The 16,914-nt window shown below is 34.4% G+C and overlaps 1 protein-coding gene across 5 annotated transcripts; it reads right to left on the bottom strand.

Moving 5' to 3' along the window:
* Positions 1 to 8,544: 8,544 nt before the first annotated feature.
* LOC112742317 (uncharacterized) lies at positions 8,545 to 14,509 on the bottom strand. 5 transcript variants are annotated; one of them, XR_003813513.2, is made up of 7 exons: positions 13,977 to 14,509; positions 13,338 to 13,517; positions 12,159 to 12,285; positions 11,731 to 11,844; positions 10,648 to 10,824; positions 9,975 to 10,215; positions 8,545 to 9,733 (listed from the first exon to the last, which is right to left on the bottom strand). XR_003813513.2 is itself a non-coding variant. In XM_025791554.3 (5 exons), exons 1-5 carry the CDS (start codon positions 14,271 to 14,273, stop codon positions 10,709 to 10,711), a joined length of 834 nt encoding a protein of 277 aa, XP_025647339.1. In that variant the 5' UTR covers positions 14,274 to 14,509; the 3' UTR covers positions 10,342 to 10,708. The 5 variants fall into 5 exon arrangements, 1 of the variants encoding a protein (XP_025647339.1); XR_003813515.2 differs by having other exon boundaries at positions 9,975 to 10,110; XR_003171888.3 differs by lacking the exon at positions 8,545 to 9,733 and having other exon boundaries at positions 9,821 to 10,215.
* Positions 14,510 to 16,914: the final 2,405 nt, after the last annotated feature.

Raw genomic sequence — 16,914 nt, 5'->3', positions numbered from 1 at the left:
GGCAGAGATTACCTCTGAAGAGACAAGACCCTAGAAAATTCTTAATCCCTTGTAACATAGGCACCATGACCTTTGAGAAGGCTCTGTGTGACCTGGGGTCAAGTATAAACCTTATGCCTCTTTCTGTAATGGAGAAGCTAGGGATCATTGAGGTACAAGCTGCAAGAATCTCATTAGATATGGAAAACAATTCAAGGAAACAAGCTTATGGACTTGTAGAGGATGCCTTGGTAAAAGTTGAAGACCATTACATCCCTGCTGATTTCATAATCCTAGAGACTGGGAAGTGTATGGATGAATCCATCATCCTTGGCAGATCCTTCCTAGCCACAGCAAAAGCTGTAATTGATGTTGACAGAGGAGAATTGATCATTCAAGTGAATGAAGACTCCCTTGTGTTTAAAGCTCAAGGATATCCCTCTGTAACCATGGAGAGGAAGCATGAAGAGCTTCTCTCAATACAGAGACAAACAGAGCCCCCACATTCAAACTCTAAGTTTGGTGTTGGGAGGTTCCAATATTGCTCTAAACATCTGTGAGGCTCCATAAGAGCCACTGTCAAGCTATTGACATTAAAGAAGCGCTTGTTGAGAAGCAACCCAATCTTTAACTATCTATATTGAATTTCTATTTTCTTTTGTTATTTTATGTTTTTTGTAGGTTGATGATCACGTGAAGTCACAAAAACAATTGAAAAAGCAAAAACAGAAGGAAAAACAGTATTAAAAATAGAACACCCTGGAGGAGAAACTTACTGGCATTTAAACGCCAGTAAGGATAGCAGAATGGGCGTTTAACGCCAGAAATGGGCACCAGACTGGCGTTTAACGCCAGGAATGGGCAAGAAGCTGGCGTTAAACGCCAGAAATGGGCAGCAGTTTGGCGTTTAACGCCAGGATTGGCAGCAAGGGGCGTTTTCCACGCCACATGGTGCAGGGATGAGAAATCCTTGACACCTCAGGATCTGTGGACCCCACAGGATCCCCACCTACCCCACTTCTCTCTCTCTTCTTCACCCATTCACCAATCACCTCAATACCTCTTCCCCAAAAATCCCTCACCTATCAAATCCCACCATTCTCTTATTGGTTTAGAGTCTTCTATTATTGTTTTTTTGTTGAAATTTCTTTTTTAAATCCTTATTTTTTCTTTTTAAATTTTTCGAAAATTTTATAAACTGATAATTGAGTTTTTCTGTTTGAGTTTAGTTCCATATTTTAAGTTTGGTGTTAATTACATGTGTTTCTTTTCTTTTAAATTTTCTAATTTGTGTTCATTGTTCTTTCTTAATCTTCAAGTTGTTCTTGTTTATTTTCCTTGTTTGATCTTTAGTTTTTCTTGTTTTGTGATTTTTCTTGTTTTTCTTGTGCATTCTAGAATTATTGGTATCTAAAAAAAAATAAATAAATAAAATATTTTTATACATTAAACACCTTGTTAAAACACTTTAAATTTATAACTCAATTGGCTAGAGCGTTGTGCCTATGTTCTTGTGAATAGTTGCTCCTTTGAGTCTTTCTTTCTAAAATCTTTTCAAAAATAATTTTTCTTTGATTAAATCTTGTGTCAAGTTTTAAGTTTGGTGTTTTCTTGTTAGTTCTTATTTAATTTTCAAAAATTAGTTTTTGGTTTTCTAAAAATTTTAAGTTTGGTGTTCTTTTTTTATGTTCTTGAGTCCTTTGAATCTTTGACTTTTTGTTCTTCGTGTTCTTGTGAATCTCAAGGTGTTCTTGAGTCTTTCTTATATTTTGATCTTAAAATTTTTAAGTTTGGTGTTCCTTGGTGTTTTTCCTCCAAATTTTCGAAAATAAGGAGCATTAGATCTAAAAATTTTAAGTTTTGTGTCTTTTTATTATTTTTCTCTTTCCTCATTGAATTCAAAAATATCTTTTTCCTTTATTTTAATTGATTTTTCGAATTTTCCTTTTAAAAATTCAGATTTTATTTTAAAATTTTTTATTTTATCTTATCTTAGTTTTAAAATTTCAAAATTCAAATTTCAAAACTTTTTAATTTAAATTCCTTATCTTCTCTTACCTAGCTTATTTTATCTTTTCTAATCTCAAATCTTAAAATCAAATCTTTTTCATATCTTTTCTTTTTTTTATTTATTTTATTTTTATTTTTATTTTCTTACAAGTATCTTTTATTTTAAGACATATCTTTTTCAAAACTTCCTAACCAATTTCTTTCTCTTTATTTTTTTTCGAAAATCCTCACCCACATCCTTTTCAAATCTTTTTAATTAATTAATTTAGTTTTTAATTTTCTTTTATTTCTTTTTCTTCAAATTTTCAAAATTATAATCCATTTTTTATTTATTTTATTTTATTTTCTAAAAATATAGAAATATATTCTATTTGCTATTCATATCAATTCCCTTTTCAAAATTATAAAAAAAAAAATATATTCTATTTGCTATTCATATCAATTTCCTTTTCTCCATCATGGACCTAAGTGGAAATGAACAGTCCACAAAGACTCTAGGGTCATATGCTAACCTCACTACTTCTTCATATGGGAGTAGTATCTGTATACCCTCCATCAGAGTCAGTAGCTTTGAGTTGAATCCTCAGCTCATTATCATTGTGCAGCAAAGTTGCCAGTATTCCGATCTTCCACAGGAAGAACCTACAGAGTTTCTGGCACAATTTTTACAAATTGCTGACACAGTACATGATAAGAAAGTAGATCAGATCTACAGATTATTATTGTTTCCATTTGCTGTAAAAGATCAAGCTAAGAGGTGGTTAAATAACCAACCTAAAGCTAGCATAAGGACATGGAAACAGCTGTCAGAAAAATTCCTGAATCAATACTTCCCTCCAAAACGGATGACACAGCTAAGGCTGGACATCCAAGACTTTAAACAAGGAGATAATGAATCTCTTTATGATGCCTGGGAGAGATACAGAGAGATGCTAAGAAAATGCCCCTCTGAAATATTTTCAGAATGGGTGCAGTTAGACATCTTCTATTATGGGCTTACAGAGAAAGCTCAGATTTCTCTAGACCACTCAGCTGGTGGATCTATACATATGAGAAAGACAATTGAAGAAGCTCAAGAGCTCATTGATACAGTTGCCAGAAATTAGCATCTGTACCTAAATAATGAATCTTCCATGAAAGAAGAGGCTAAAACAATAACTGCTGAACTCAGTCCTGCAGAACAAATTACTGAATTCAATCAGCAATTAGACTTTCTAACAAAACAGCTGACCGAATTCAAGGAGATATTACAAGACACAAGAATGGCTAATATAAATATGGAGGTACAGTTGAAGCAAACAGAACAACAGTTATCAAAACAAATAACAGAAGAGTGCCAAGAAGTTCAATTAAGAAGTGGAAAAATATTAAATACCTCACTTCAAGGCAGCAGGAAGCCAAAAAATGAACAAACTGCTATACAAAATCCCTCTGAGGACAGTAAGAGCCCAGAGAGGAATAACTTTGGCGTTCAAACGCCAGAAACAAGCAAGGAGTTGGCGTCAAACGCCCAATGGAAGCTCAATTCTGGCGTTCAAATGCCAGGAACAAGTAAGGAGTTGGCGTACAACGCCAACCCAGCTGAGAGGACAGGAAGTAGCCATTGACAACGGTGATACCCAACATAAAGCTTGCCATGGAAAGGAGTATGAATGAACTAAAGAAGGCAATGGGAAAGCAGAGGTTCAGGAGGAACAAAGCATCTTCATACGCTTATCTGAAATTCCTACCAATGAACTACATAAGTATCTCTATCTTTATCTTATTTTATGTTTTATTCATCTTTTAATTATCAATTCTCCATCACCATCTGAATTCGCCTGACTGAGATTTACAAGGTGACCATAGCTTGCTTCAAGCCGATAGTCTCCGTGGGATCGACCCTTACTCACGTAAGGTATTACTTGGACGACCCAGTGCACTTGCTGGTTAGTTGTGCAGAATTGTGACAAAGTGTGATTCACGTTTGAGAGCTCCAAGTCCTTTGGCGCCATTGTTGATGATCACAATTTCGTGCACCAGGTAGCTTGGAACCTTGGCAAACTCGCAACACCACCATGTAACATCCTAGTTTTCGTGTTAGAGTCGCGTATGCGAGTTTTACGTTTTATTCGCATAACTTCTATGATAAGTTTTTCTTTCTGCGATCTTTAAAATAAAATGAGTAATAATGTAATATTATTATATGTTGTTATTTAATTTATTTAACGAAGGACGGTCACTTGATATTGGACCCGGAAGATTGAAAAAGCTCGGCTTTACTAATGTCATTTACATCAGTAATTTATCTAATAGTTATTTTAATTAAGTACCACCATTTGAGATAAATATTTGAGTTTTTACCATGCCCAATTACCTTAATTACCTTCCAAGATTTTTAAAAATTAACCTCGCTGACTCAGCGGCTTAAAATCGCGACACGCAGCACTTAATGCGCCACGTGTCGTGACGCATGCATCCGTCCCCTTAATTAGTGATACCATATAAAAGGCACAAATTCTCTCTCCCTCCCTCAAGAACAGCCGTGACATGCATGGAGAATTTTTGTTGATTTTTCAACTTTTTGAGCTCGATTTCTTGAGATCCATGACCCCCACAAAAATTTTGATCCGATAGAAGTGACTGTATCTTCCTCCTTTACGTGGTGACGTGTGTTTTGTTCGATAGAATCGTGAAGTGGAGCTGCTCCTATCAGGAACCAGTTTGGCCGAACCAAAGGAGGAAGCGAACCTCTGAGTTTTTTATGTTTTTGCTCCTTTTGATCAATCAAAAACCTTTTCTGGTATCTTATGTGTGTGTTCTATGCTTCACAAAGATGGGGTTTGACTCTTTAATCTATTAAAATTATAAATTAAATAATATATCTGGTTGAATTGTTGTCTGTTGATGTCTGTTGCTCAAATCTGTGATCGTTGGCTGTTGAAAATTTAGTTGAATTGCTGTTGGATTTGTTGTTGTGTTGAGAAATAAGGCACTGAGATATTGTTATTGAATAATTGGCTAAAATCTGAGTTGTGTAATAGTATGCAATTGAGTTCTGATGGTCGAATTCTGATGTGGAATTAATTATAACTAAATGAGTATTTTGAATGGCGATTTCAAGTAAAAAGGAGAAGAGGCTTGGCTTTTGAGAAAGATTTAATGAATAAAATTATTTATTTATGAATATATGAATTTTATTGAAATCAATTGATTTTGGTTTTTGAAGAAAAATAATGAGTTGCAACAAAGCGTTTAAAACGGAAGATGGTTTTGGAAAAAATATGATTTTAATTAAATGAAAAATATTTTATTTTGAAAACGGAAGAACCGTGCCCAATTTACTTATTTTTAATGAACTTTTGGGTGTTTAAAGTTTATAAAATATTTGGAATAATTTTTAAAGTAACTAGTGAAGATTGTGTCTCTTTTATAAAAGTTCAGAGTTATTTAGAATAATTTTAAATACGTCAATTTAACTACAATAACTTGCACAATATGCCATTTTTTTAAAGTTTAAGTATATTTGTGTATTTTATTCCCGTGGGCATATTTATACATATTTTTAAAAGTATTTCTAGAATTTAAGAATAACTCTGAAATAGTTGAAGAAACAATTCTAAAAGTTAAATCTCATGACCCGCTCTGTTTTAGTTTATTATTTTGGAGAAACTGTGGTCTTATGGATAAAAAATTATTATATCTTGAATAGTATTTGATTATGTGATGAGATGATTGAGGTTTAGAAAGGCAACACCAATGTCTCTTCTTGTCATCGATTTATCCGGCGGATTGCCGAAGAGCAGTACGGGTGCTATAGCCCAAGATCGTGCAGGCGCTCTAACCCAAGAGTGTACCGGACACTATACCCCAAAGTGATGACAACGAGAGATGACATCCGTAAGGATGTAATGTCAGGCGCGGGTCGAAAACCGACGGATGAGCTCATTACCTGCACTAGGGCTAGACATGCATCATACTTGTTTGTGCATATTTCTTATGTGTGTTTTAAATGTGTTCTTATGGTTGTATGTTATGTATTGTTTGCTCTTGATTGTTGTTTTTCCTATGTTCCTTTGATGTGGTCTGATTGATCTGGGACACATGGTCAATTTATAAAGAACAACATAACTTGTTTCACCCCAACCCTACTAAGAACTCTCCAGTTCTTACCCCCTATCTTCCTCCCCCTTCAGATGGAGCTGGGTGTCATTTTCTATGAGCTCGAGCAGTCTTATGTGTACAAGGATCCTATCTTTCACAGCTTCTATGTGGTGGCCTTGGAGCCTCAAGTTCGTATATACATAGTTAGAGATCATCCCTTTCACCACTTGTTAGCTTCACCCTTCTTTGATCCTGATGCACCATATGCCTTTCCGCTATCTTAGTTACATTCCGATTCTGTCTACCATCCTTTTGATTTCATGCATGGAGGGCCTGTTCCAACATAGCAGGATGGTCAGGCGGTGCCTGAGCCTGGCCCTGTCATCGATGACCCAATCCCTGAGTTTTCTCCACTAGGTTCAGATATGTAGATGGAGTCTCTATCTACTCACTCCTCTGACTCTTTCACCATAGAGCCTATTGGGACTTCAGTCACTGTGTCTGGTCAGCCTTCAGCTATTGAGCAGATTTTTCCTAGTGGTACAGCTTCAGTAGGAGGTAGCAGTGATGGTAGCCCCTAGAATACACCTGAGGTCATCATTATTTCTAACGACGAGGACGCCGACGAGATAGAGATTGTGGATCTGACTTCTGAGAACGATGAGGATCCTAAGATTGATATAGAGATCGTGAACGTGACTTTTGATAGTGATTAGGTAGCGACATCAGCACCTTCTTTTGGGCAGCTCTCTGGTTTAGCATTTCTTTTGTCTTAGACTTTCACTTTTATTTTTCGAGAGATCAGGTTATAAGACTAGGCTAGTCTGAGCGTCAGATTAAGGGCTTCCTATATGGGCCAGACCCCGAAGATGTTTTGAGTTGTATATATGTACATAATTATGAGGAAGTAAATAACTTTTCATCTTTTGGGTGTTGTATATGTATATATATTATAGTATATTATCTTATTTCTGTATGTATCTGTTTATCTTCTTAGTTTGCGTAATCTCGTATTTCTTCTTGTTTGCGAATTTTTCTTTAAGGAACGTTCTTCATAAAAATAGAGTTCCGTTAACCCGATTACAGGCTAGATATTATTAATAATAGTGTTAGTGTAGTTTCAAGTTGGTAACACTCGATATTTCGATATGAGCATGCCATATTGAAAATTGGGTCGTTAGACACCACACTCTCGAGTCGCGATAACCTTTTTCCTAGCCATCACCTGCAAGGGCGCCACCACTACGTCACCACCACTATGTTACCAAAGAGCAAAAGGTTCTAGAGCTACAAAATCTATGGGTCACTTAAGTAAGATACAAAACAAGCCTTGAAAACACAAAATTCTGGAAAATGGGGGCAAGCAAAAATCATCGATTATTTGAGAGAAAACTCAAAACAGTGGTGCCCTAGCTACATTGAGCATAATCAAAAGAAATAAACGAAGGGACAATGTGAGGGAAACTTCAAGCAGCACCAACAAACATGGATAATGTGCAAAAGTTTACAAGGGAAAAAAACTGCAAAGCAAACACGTAGGAATAGAAAGAGAAAAAAAAATCCCACTAACCTTGAACGAAGGTGTTATGAGCGCTGGTGGAAGAAGTGATGGCAGCAAAGAAGGCGACGGAGAAGGGAGACCAGACGAGAGAATTTCACTGAGAAGGAGCAACTGTCCGCTCTTGGAGAAGTTTTGGAAAATGAGAATGAACAAGTGAAAGGAAAAGTGAAAATAAAGGGTTGTTTAATTTCAAACTAATGTTGCATTTATTGCTGAGAGAAAATTTGAGAGTGGGACTGACGATTCGTAGAACAATGAAAGCATAACTACCTTGAAATTAAAAGAAATTGTTCAATTTCGTTTAATGAACCCTTCAAAATCCCAATCTAGAGGAAGGTCCGATTTTCTGAACTCGGATGCCCCCGACCAAAAGGCCCAGGTCCAGGAATCCGAGTTGGGACACTGTTTTAGACAAATGGGACCGTAACGGATAAAACAATTAAGTCATAACTGACATTACGAGATAACGACAAGACTACTATAGCGGCTGCACTATCAAAGCCTGTAACCCTCAAATCTTGACAATAATGATGCGACAAAAGAGCGCTAGATGCCGGAAAAACGACGACCCGACCGGACAAAGTTAAAAGTGAAAAGAAACCAACAGGTGAGCATACGAAAAAGCTTCTTACTATCTAATATACTACTGACTTTAATATCGGAGTGTCTTGCAGGTTGCCCACCCAGCTGGTTCTGCACGCGCCGAAGTTGGAATCTCCAGTCTTTACCCTCCAGTTCATGAACTCATTTCTAGCACGAACAAATATATCATTTTTATTTTTTTTTATGTAATATTTATCGTTAAATGATTAATTATACCCTAAATATACAATTCTACTATTCTCTCTTAATTAATTAAGCATTGTTTAATAATATTGATTTTAGATTGCTTTTGATTTTTTGGTGAATGATTTCTCTGAATTTTAAGCTTAATAATTTAGAGCAAGTAAAATGACAACAAAGTTCAGAGGAAGTATTTCTTAGTTCTCCACCTTCGTCATTCTCTTCTCCCTCTTTCCAATTCTGAGAGCAATTCTCTGGACTCTTCATTCAATTTTTTTATCAGTTCAAACTCCTACTCTCATATCACTTTCTCCCACTTTTATTCTTTCTTCTGTCTCAGTTAATTAAGCTACCCGTTTCACATTTCTCAGGTAAACTATCAAGTTTAATCTTGACAGCAGTTTCCTGTTCCCTTCTTTTCAATAATATACAAATTATAATCTGCATTTTCTCTTCTGTCTTTTCTTTAGTTGCATTTTTTGTCTCAGAATATAGAGATGGAAGTCGTTGAGGAAACAGTTGTGAAAGTCGAGGAAAGCCAAGCAGAAGAAGAAGACGACGATGCCACAATATCAAAAGTTCTTCGATGGCTATACTGCACAAGAACTTTCTACAGTTCTCAAGCTTTAGGGGGCACCAAAATGCTCACAGAAAAGAGAGAAGAACCAAGAAAAGACACTGAGAGGGCTTCTGCTGAGTACTCGTATCTTCTATTTGCTTCTTCGCTGTCGACCCCTCCTAAGGTTTTCCCTTCAGCGTTCATCACTGGCCATGCAACGAATCTCGCATATTTCCCAAGCCGCCATATTTCAGAAGGATTTAGATCAAATGGCGCACATGAATTTGCTGGAGATAATGGTGTGTTTCCTTACCGGTTAAGTGTATTGATGAGAGAAGTTTCGGTGATTGGCAAAGCCGCCTTGGAAGCAGTGGCTTCAACAGTGTTGACACATCTCAACAAATATCATTAACACATCTCAACAAATATCATTACTGAAGAGTGACACTCAAAACCTTGAGACAAGGACCAATTGTGCAGAGAAATATCAAGAGCTTGATTTATCTCTCCATTTGTAGGCTCCCTTGTATAGAATGAGGGTTCTCAAGGTTGTGAACTGTGAGGGTTTTGAGGAATTGGCTTTTTTAGGGGAAATTAACTGTCCTGGAAAAAAATGATTCCATTCTTCCGAATAATGAATCATATTTCAGATGTTAATTTTATTTGATTTGATTTTTCTTTTTTCTTTATTTTGGGATATCGAGAACAATAAGGAGAGACCCCTTCAAATATTTTCTTTCTCTCTCCTGTTTTCTTCCCTGAAAATTTTCATTTTTCATTTAGTCAATATGACAGCAACTCAGGTATTATCAAATGATATGACATCAGCATAAACTATATACGTATAATTCAAAGACTCAATTTATATTATCTGCATTAATTAAGGGCTGTTGTAAAAGAAGCAAACAACCACTTGTTAATCAGTAATCATGAACAAGTGGTTATGTTTGCACTTACTCACATCTAACAGTAATGACTAACACAACACAATGAACGAACCTGTGACGGAAAGCAGCAGCGGACAAACCCAAAACACTTAGATATTGCCATCATGAACGGTTATGTTTGCACTTACTCATGATTCTAGCAATGTTCAACTTCCTCACTACTTAAATAATCACGAATTCCAAGGTGCCTAAGAAAAAACAATGTCACAATGAATTAGTTCCATCATCTTCTAGCTAGGACATGAAGTACTTGACTAGCCAGAACGCGGACATTGCTTAAATGCTTAGCACCACTGAAATAAAAGTAGGAGATGAAAATTTATTAGATGAGTGAAAAAGGGGCGATGTAACAGGAATCACATGATGTGTTCAATTTTCCAAATCGTAACAATCTTCATGTGTTTTGAAATCCGAATACAGATTAAAAATCACAATTGATTATCACAAATTTATTCATTATCAATGTCCCTTAAGGATGAATCAAAATCAATCATCAAATGCTCTTACAGATGATATTTCACATACTTTTTGTAAAGTGTGAAAGTAAGAAGTTAGTCATAATCACCCTTCCATCAATAACTCCCATTGAAAATGAGTTCAAATGATCCAAAAATGATTAACCTCTCATTTTTTCCACCTTACAAACTTTCACTTTAGATGATCTAAACTCCTTTAAGAACATTCAACTTTTCCTAATGTCCTGCATGCAGAATGAAGCCTCAAACCTGCATTATTATGGACTGCATCTTTCTTGCTTAATGCTATTATGACTTTGCTCTGCCACACTTAACGCTGGAATGAGATAGAATAGGAACCAGTGTTTGGATCTTTAACTGCTTTGAAGTTATCGACACTCATCCCAAAACGGCCCAGGACAGAATTTCCCATTTCTTTTAGTTTTGCTGCATGAAGAAACAGTTTTTCAGTGCACGTAAAATGAAAATAGCAAATCATACAGGATTATTTAATGTAAGTACATAGAAAATATTCGCAACTGAAGATGAGACTCTGCAGCCTCTACCAAGAGGTAAAGAAGCAGATAATAGGTTTAACATGAAAGACAACCAGGAAGATAATAGGCTTAACATGCAAGTGCAGCCAGCAGCTCTGCCTGGAATCCAAAAAGGTTTTGTTTGAGCATTAAATAAATCAAGCACCAAAGACTGCGATTCAAGATAAAAGATAATTTATATAACTAGACAATCCTAAAGTTTCTCCTCAATCTACAAGATTCCCAAATCCCAATTAACAAATTCCAACTCTATGCCCATCACAAATAACACAGAGCATACTAGTCTAACCTCTCAAGAAACAAAATCTATATCTACAAGATAAAATGCAATCTCTGAAAACGCAAAGTTGCATACATCGCTTAAAAATAATAGTATATCTTTCTATCACCTAGGTATCCTATGCTTAGAAATATCATAATAAGGCATCCATAAATTCCTTTGATAAAATAATTTCTTCCAAAAAGGGTTTCATCTGACTAAACAAACATATGGACTTGGCAAATTTCAACCACAAGAGTGCAAATAAATCTTAAGGATGGACGAAAAAGCTAGATGAATGTGCCAATAAATACACAGAAACCAAGACAGGATGTTTTTCCGTCATTGATGGTAGTTTTGCAGCAGCAAGAAGAAATAAAGAAAAGATCGTCATATTTGGGTAACAAATTATAAATGTATGCATGAAGGACCAAGGTAATGTAAGGAAAGCATGCCCATGCACTATTCTGCGCAAAGTACATAATACAATAGCAACTATAATTGAAATCCAAGATAAAGATGATAACAGAAACTTGCCAATCATCTCTTCCTTCATGATTTCCCGCTTTTCTGCAGCAAGCGGCTCAAGTCGCCTGATGGCCTTCCTAGCTTGATCATTTGAGGGATCAATTTCTAAGATCTTTTTCATATCTGTCGATATTTGAAAAAAATAACTAAAATTAGTGAAGTGAAAAAATGATGGTATGAATGAACTCAATGATGCAAAAAGGGAAAAAAAAATCTGAATGGCATCAGTATGCAAAACATGTACTTCTTCATTAAGATCCAACAATAAGGAATGCATAATGATACTCATACTGGCTTTCCCTAGGTTGGCAAATACCACATAATAGTGGCACCTTTCCAGTTTGAGAAACTACACTTACCCCCTTACTGTGAAAAAGAGAATAAAGTTCAATTCCTGCTTAAAGTATAATAACCCCTAATATAAGATCTGAACTTACCAATAATGGCTTCTTCAAAATGTTCAAGCTTTTCATGAGCTTCTCCTCTTCTTACTAAAGCTTTAATGTACACTGGATTCAGATCTAGTGCTTTTGTGCATTCTTTAACTGTGTTGTCATATTTTCCCTGGGATATGTTTGGCATAAGTTAAAGGAAATTAGATTCTTGACTCAAACAATTTCAAATATAAAAGGGCAAATATGATGCAAGATTCCATACCAGCTTTATCTATGATTAAAATGACTTCAAAAGATATGATTTGAAAATCAAAAAAGAGGTACGAAAGAGTAGAACCACACTTAAAAGGGTCTAGTTTGCCAAAAATGGCCCCTCGGATGGATTCATGAGGTATCTAGTTTGTGAGCTCCCATATTATATTTTTACTTTAAGCAGGCCTCTTAATTAAGCAAGTTGGGTTCATGTTTTGTTCAAACTAATTACATTATGGAAGTAATAAATATGTATATGCTAAACTAGATTATATTTAATTAGTAATGCCTCAAATTCGCAAGTCTTACCACGAACCAAACCAATGCACATCCATAAATAATTAAAATACTATAGGGTTTGTTTGGTTGAGTGCACAATTTTGTTAAATAAATAGTCGAAACAATTTTGTTGAAGAAATAGTTGAAACAATAAATTGTATCCAATTTTCCTTTTCTGTTTTCACTATTACCTTTACACAATCCTTAATTATATTTAGAACATGTCAAAGAAATTATGGTTGGGTTATAATCTCCACATCATTAAATTTGCCAATTTACCCCTGTAACAAGAGAGGATTAAGCTTAAGCTTCTCCTTTCTGTCTTGCGCCTTTTTATGCAGTTGAAGGAATGCTACTTTATTGCATGCAGATAGAGTTTTTTTTTTTTTTATTTTACAGAATTACACATTCCCTCTTTCTGTATGATAGAACTTTTAAATTCAAAAGTAATGACAATTTAACTGCCCAAATAATAACCTTAAGAAAAATACCTAATCATACACTTCCAAATTAGTAGGCAAATCACATAGACCACTAGACATAAGTTATCAAGCTTCTTAAAAAATAAAAAATAAAAAATAAAGATAGAGATAAATAGTCCATCTGATTTACTTGAACAGGATATAATAATTGATAGCGGAAGGTGCTGCCAAATGCTATTCTCATTAACAGCAAGAAAGAACACCATACCAGTTTCTGAAAGCACACAGCACGGTTTGCATGGCATATCGAGCGTATTTCAACCAATGAAGACATGTCAGGTGCAACTTGTAGAGCAAGTTCATACTGGGATAATGCTTCCTCATACTTCCCATCCACAAAAAGCTTGTTCCCTTCTGCCTTTGCTTCATTTGCTTGAACCAATGCTTTCTGCAGCATGTGGCATCAGCACTATTTTGTGTATTCTTAACCTTAAAATGAATATGCATGTTTTAAATACCACATCAAATGGTCCAATTTAGACCAGGACCATTATGTAGATAACAGATCATGTAGTTAAAAAAATATTTTGATTCAACGACTTTATAATCGTAGTCTGAAGACAATTAGTCTGCTTAGCCAATTGACCATAAGATTTCACATGTTCAATTTCTAGTGCAGTTTATAAAACACTACTGCTCAAACCCTGGTATTATTATGCAACCTAATAGCATCAAACCATTCCATTAAAATAAAACGAAATTTTTTATTATAAACCATTTTAAAGAATAAAAAACACTAGAAAATGAAACTAAAAAAAGTAATTACTACCAAAGAACATGATCACAATAAAAGAAGATACCCAATTAAACGGAAAATTATCAAAACCCTAAAATTTCGAAACTGAACCTTCTCCAACTCCTCATTGATCAAGAGATCCCCAGAGTAACTATTACTTGGAGAAACACTCTGCTCAGGCTCCGGCTCCGGCTCCAGCTCGGAAAGCTCTGTCTTCAGCTGCTGCTGTTGATGTTGCTGCTGCCGTTGATCATAGCTGCTAGCTCCGACGTCATCGCCTCCGTTGTCACTGCCAAGGTCGGTGTCGCTGGCCGTTTCAAAACCGTCAGAAGCGTCGTTACCCGCAACCGCGTTGGAGGGATTGGCGTTTCGATCCTCTGTCTCTTGCTGCTCTATCACCACCAACATTTTCTCTCAAGGTTCAGTGTGATTGGGACTGTTTCGATGATAACTAACACCGAACGGAAAGAAGTGGGGTGAGGGGCTAAGATTAGTCGGTTTGTTGTGACTTGTGAGTTCTGACGTTTTTTTTCCGTTGGTCTCTGGTTGAGTTTCCAGACTCTTCTACAATATTATGAGTATTTTTTTTTTGGTGACTTCAATATTAGGAGTATTAAAACCGAAAAAAAGCACTCCAGCAATATTTATTTGCAGATCCGCATTATTTATCTAAGAAAATATTTGACAATTAAAATAAATTCAAAAAAATAGTTAAAATTTATCTCCTTTACACTTTGTTGGGATAAAAGATGAAAAATAAGAAAAAAGAAAATGAAAGAAAAAAAATAAAAGAAAAAATTGATTTTTTTTATGTTGTTTGGATAAAGAAAAAATGGATGAAAAGAAAATAAAAAAAATTTTTCTTTTATTTGAATGAAACTCATGAAAGAAAAAATAAGAAGAGAGAAAATCATAACCAAGTAAAATTACATTAATACCCTTCTTTATATTATATATAAATTATAATATACCAATGTATTTAAATTATTTTTCTAATAAAAAAATTATCCAAATTATATTTCAAAATTTTAACGTATTTTTTATTAAAAATAATATTTTTTGAATTTTTTTATGAATTTATTTTTTTCTATCATCTTTTAATGTCATAAATAAAAAAATATATTATTCTTTTTAAAAATATATAAATAAATAATCTCGTAAAAGAATAATAAAAACTACTCATACTTTACATCATTAATCTCCTTAAGCATATTTAAAAAAGAAGTTTCACTAAATTGTATTTACAAAATAAAATATTATCAAAAGTTAGTAGCATTTCTTTTCAAGTATGTGCGACCAAAAATTAAATACAATTTTTATAAATATATAACAAAACACCAAAACAGTAATAACCAAAAGAACTCTTAGGTAGCGTTTGTTTTGAGGTACTGGGACAGAGACTGGGAGACTGAGACACAGTATCATGTTTGTTGGTTCAGAGACTGGTACTAAAATTTCTGTCTCTGTCTCTAAAATTTCAATATTTCAGTACCTCCAAAAAGTAGGGATACAAGGGACTGAAATTTTTAGAAACGGAGACTAAAATTTGAATAACATTTTATACCTAAAATACCCTCATTTCAATTAATTAATTCCAATTTTACTCTTTGTGCAAATTAAATTAGAGTTTTATTCTTGTTTCAATTTCTGTCTCTCACTTTGCACCAAACAGAATACTAAAATTTATTTCAGTCTCTGTCTCTTAGTCTTTGTCTCTCAGTCTCAGTCTTTCAGTCTCTGTCTCTCTACCAAACGCTACCTTAGAGAGTACTATTTTATCATCAGACAACACTTTTCAAAAGGGTAATTCTTCATGGTCAGTGACATCGCCTACTTCCAAAAAATCAATTCTACATAGCTTGAGTCATCTGTACCATCTACTTCAAAAAAATAAAGTTTCTCCGAGTCAAAAATATTAACACATGATCGATTTTTACTTGTACTAAGCAGTGTACTTCTTGTTCCCAAACATTTTTAAGTTATGATTCCTGCACGAACATATACAACAAAGACAAATTAATTCAAAGATCAGAGTTGATCATGATAATCTATTTTATCGATGTCTTTTTATTTAAACAACCAATCAATCTCAAAATATATATACATAAAGTGATTTCCAACCATGGTTAACATAAATAAAACAGAAAATGATATCTTTTTTAAATACATGAAGATATACCCATAGTATCCGTAATCAATTAATGAAAGCAATAACCTCAAATTAATCAGAAATTAAGTGCGTATAAAAGTTATACCTGTAATGGTTAATGTTTTATGAAAGTGCCATATCTCCTAAGCGAACATCAACAGCTGTCATGAAATCAAAAAGAGCATCCAATCGCATTTTATGTGGGATCCCAAAAATTTGGCGCTTTTTCTACTCATTTTCACATAAAAACTGATAACACTGCATCCGAATTGAACCTATCAGTCCCAATTCAGTCAACATATCACATACATCTGATTCGCTATAAAGGCGAGGCCTACTTTGTTGCATAATAGCCAACCCTTTTTTAGCAATTGCAACTTGTCTTTTAATTAATGAGGCTTGCTTTTCGACAACCGAAAATTGTCTCTCAATTACAAGATTTAGTATAATTTCTGAAAGAATGGGTTCAAGATACGTTGAACAAACACTTTGTAAGTGCACCAATAAAACAAGCACACTATTTTGCTTAGCTATTTAGAAATTAATAACAACTAAACCATGGACAATTAATAACACATTCTAGCCAGAGACAAATAAGAAAAGCCATTTAATTTAAAGAACTTTTGTATAATTTGAATTTCATCATAAAAAGAGAGATGAACTAAAATACTCATGATGACATTCAAAAAAAATATAAGGTTTCAGCATATGTATGTGATATGCTTTATGTCCATTAATTTTCTTTAAATTCTATCAAAGATGTAAAAAGAGGAATGTCCAAATATTTTGTACCTATAGTAATGGTTGCTTTTTTTCATGTTATTTTAATACAAAAATTTAAAATAAAACAATCATAGCAACTGAAGATAAGATCTAATCTACGAAGCACGGACACTTCAC

This window comes from Arachis hypogaea, chromosome 14, assembly GCF_003086295.3.
Source record: "Arachis hypogaea cultivar Tifrunner chromosome 14, arahy.Tifrunner.gnm2.J5K5, whole genome shotgun sequence".
Classification (NCBI taxonomy): domain Eukaryota; kingdom Viridiplantae; phylum Streptophyta; class Magnoliopsida; order Fabales; family Fabaceae; genus Arachis; species Arachis hypogaea.
This window is presented reverse-complemented; position numbering and strand designations above follow the sequence as displayed.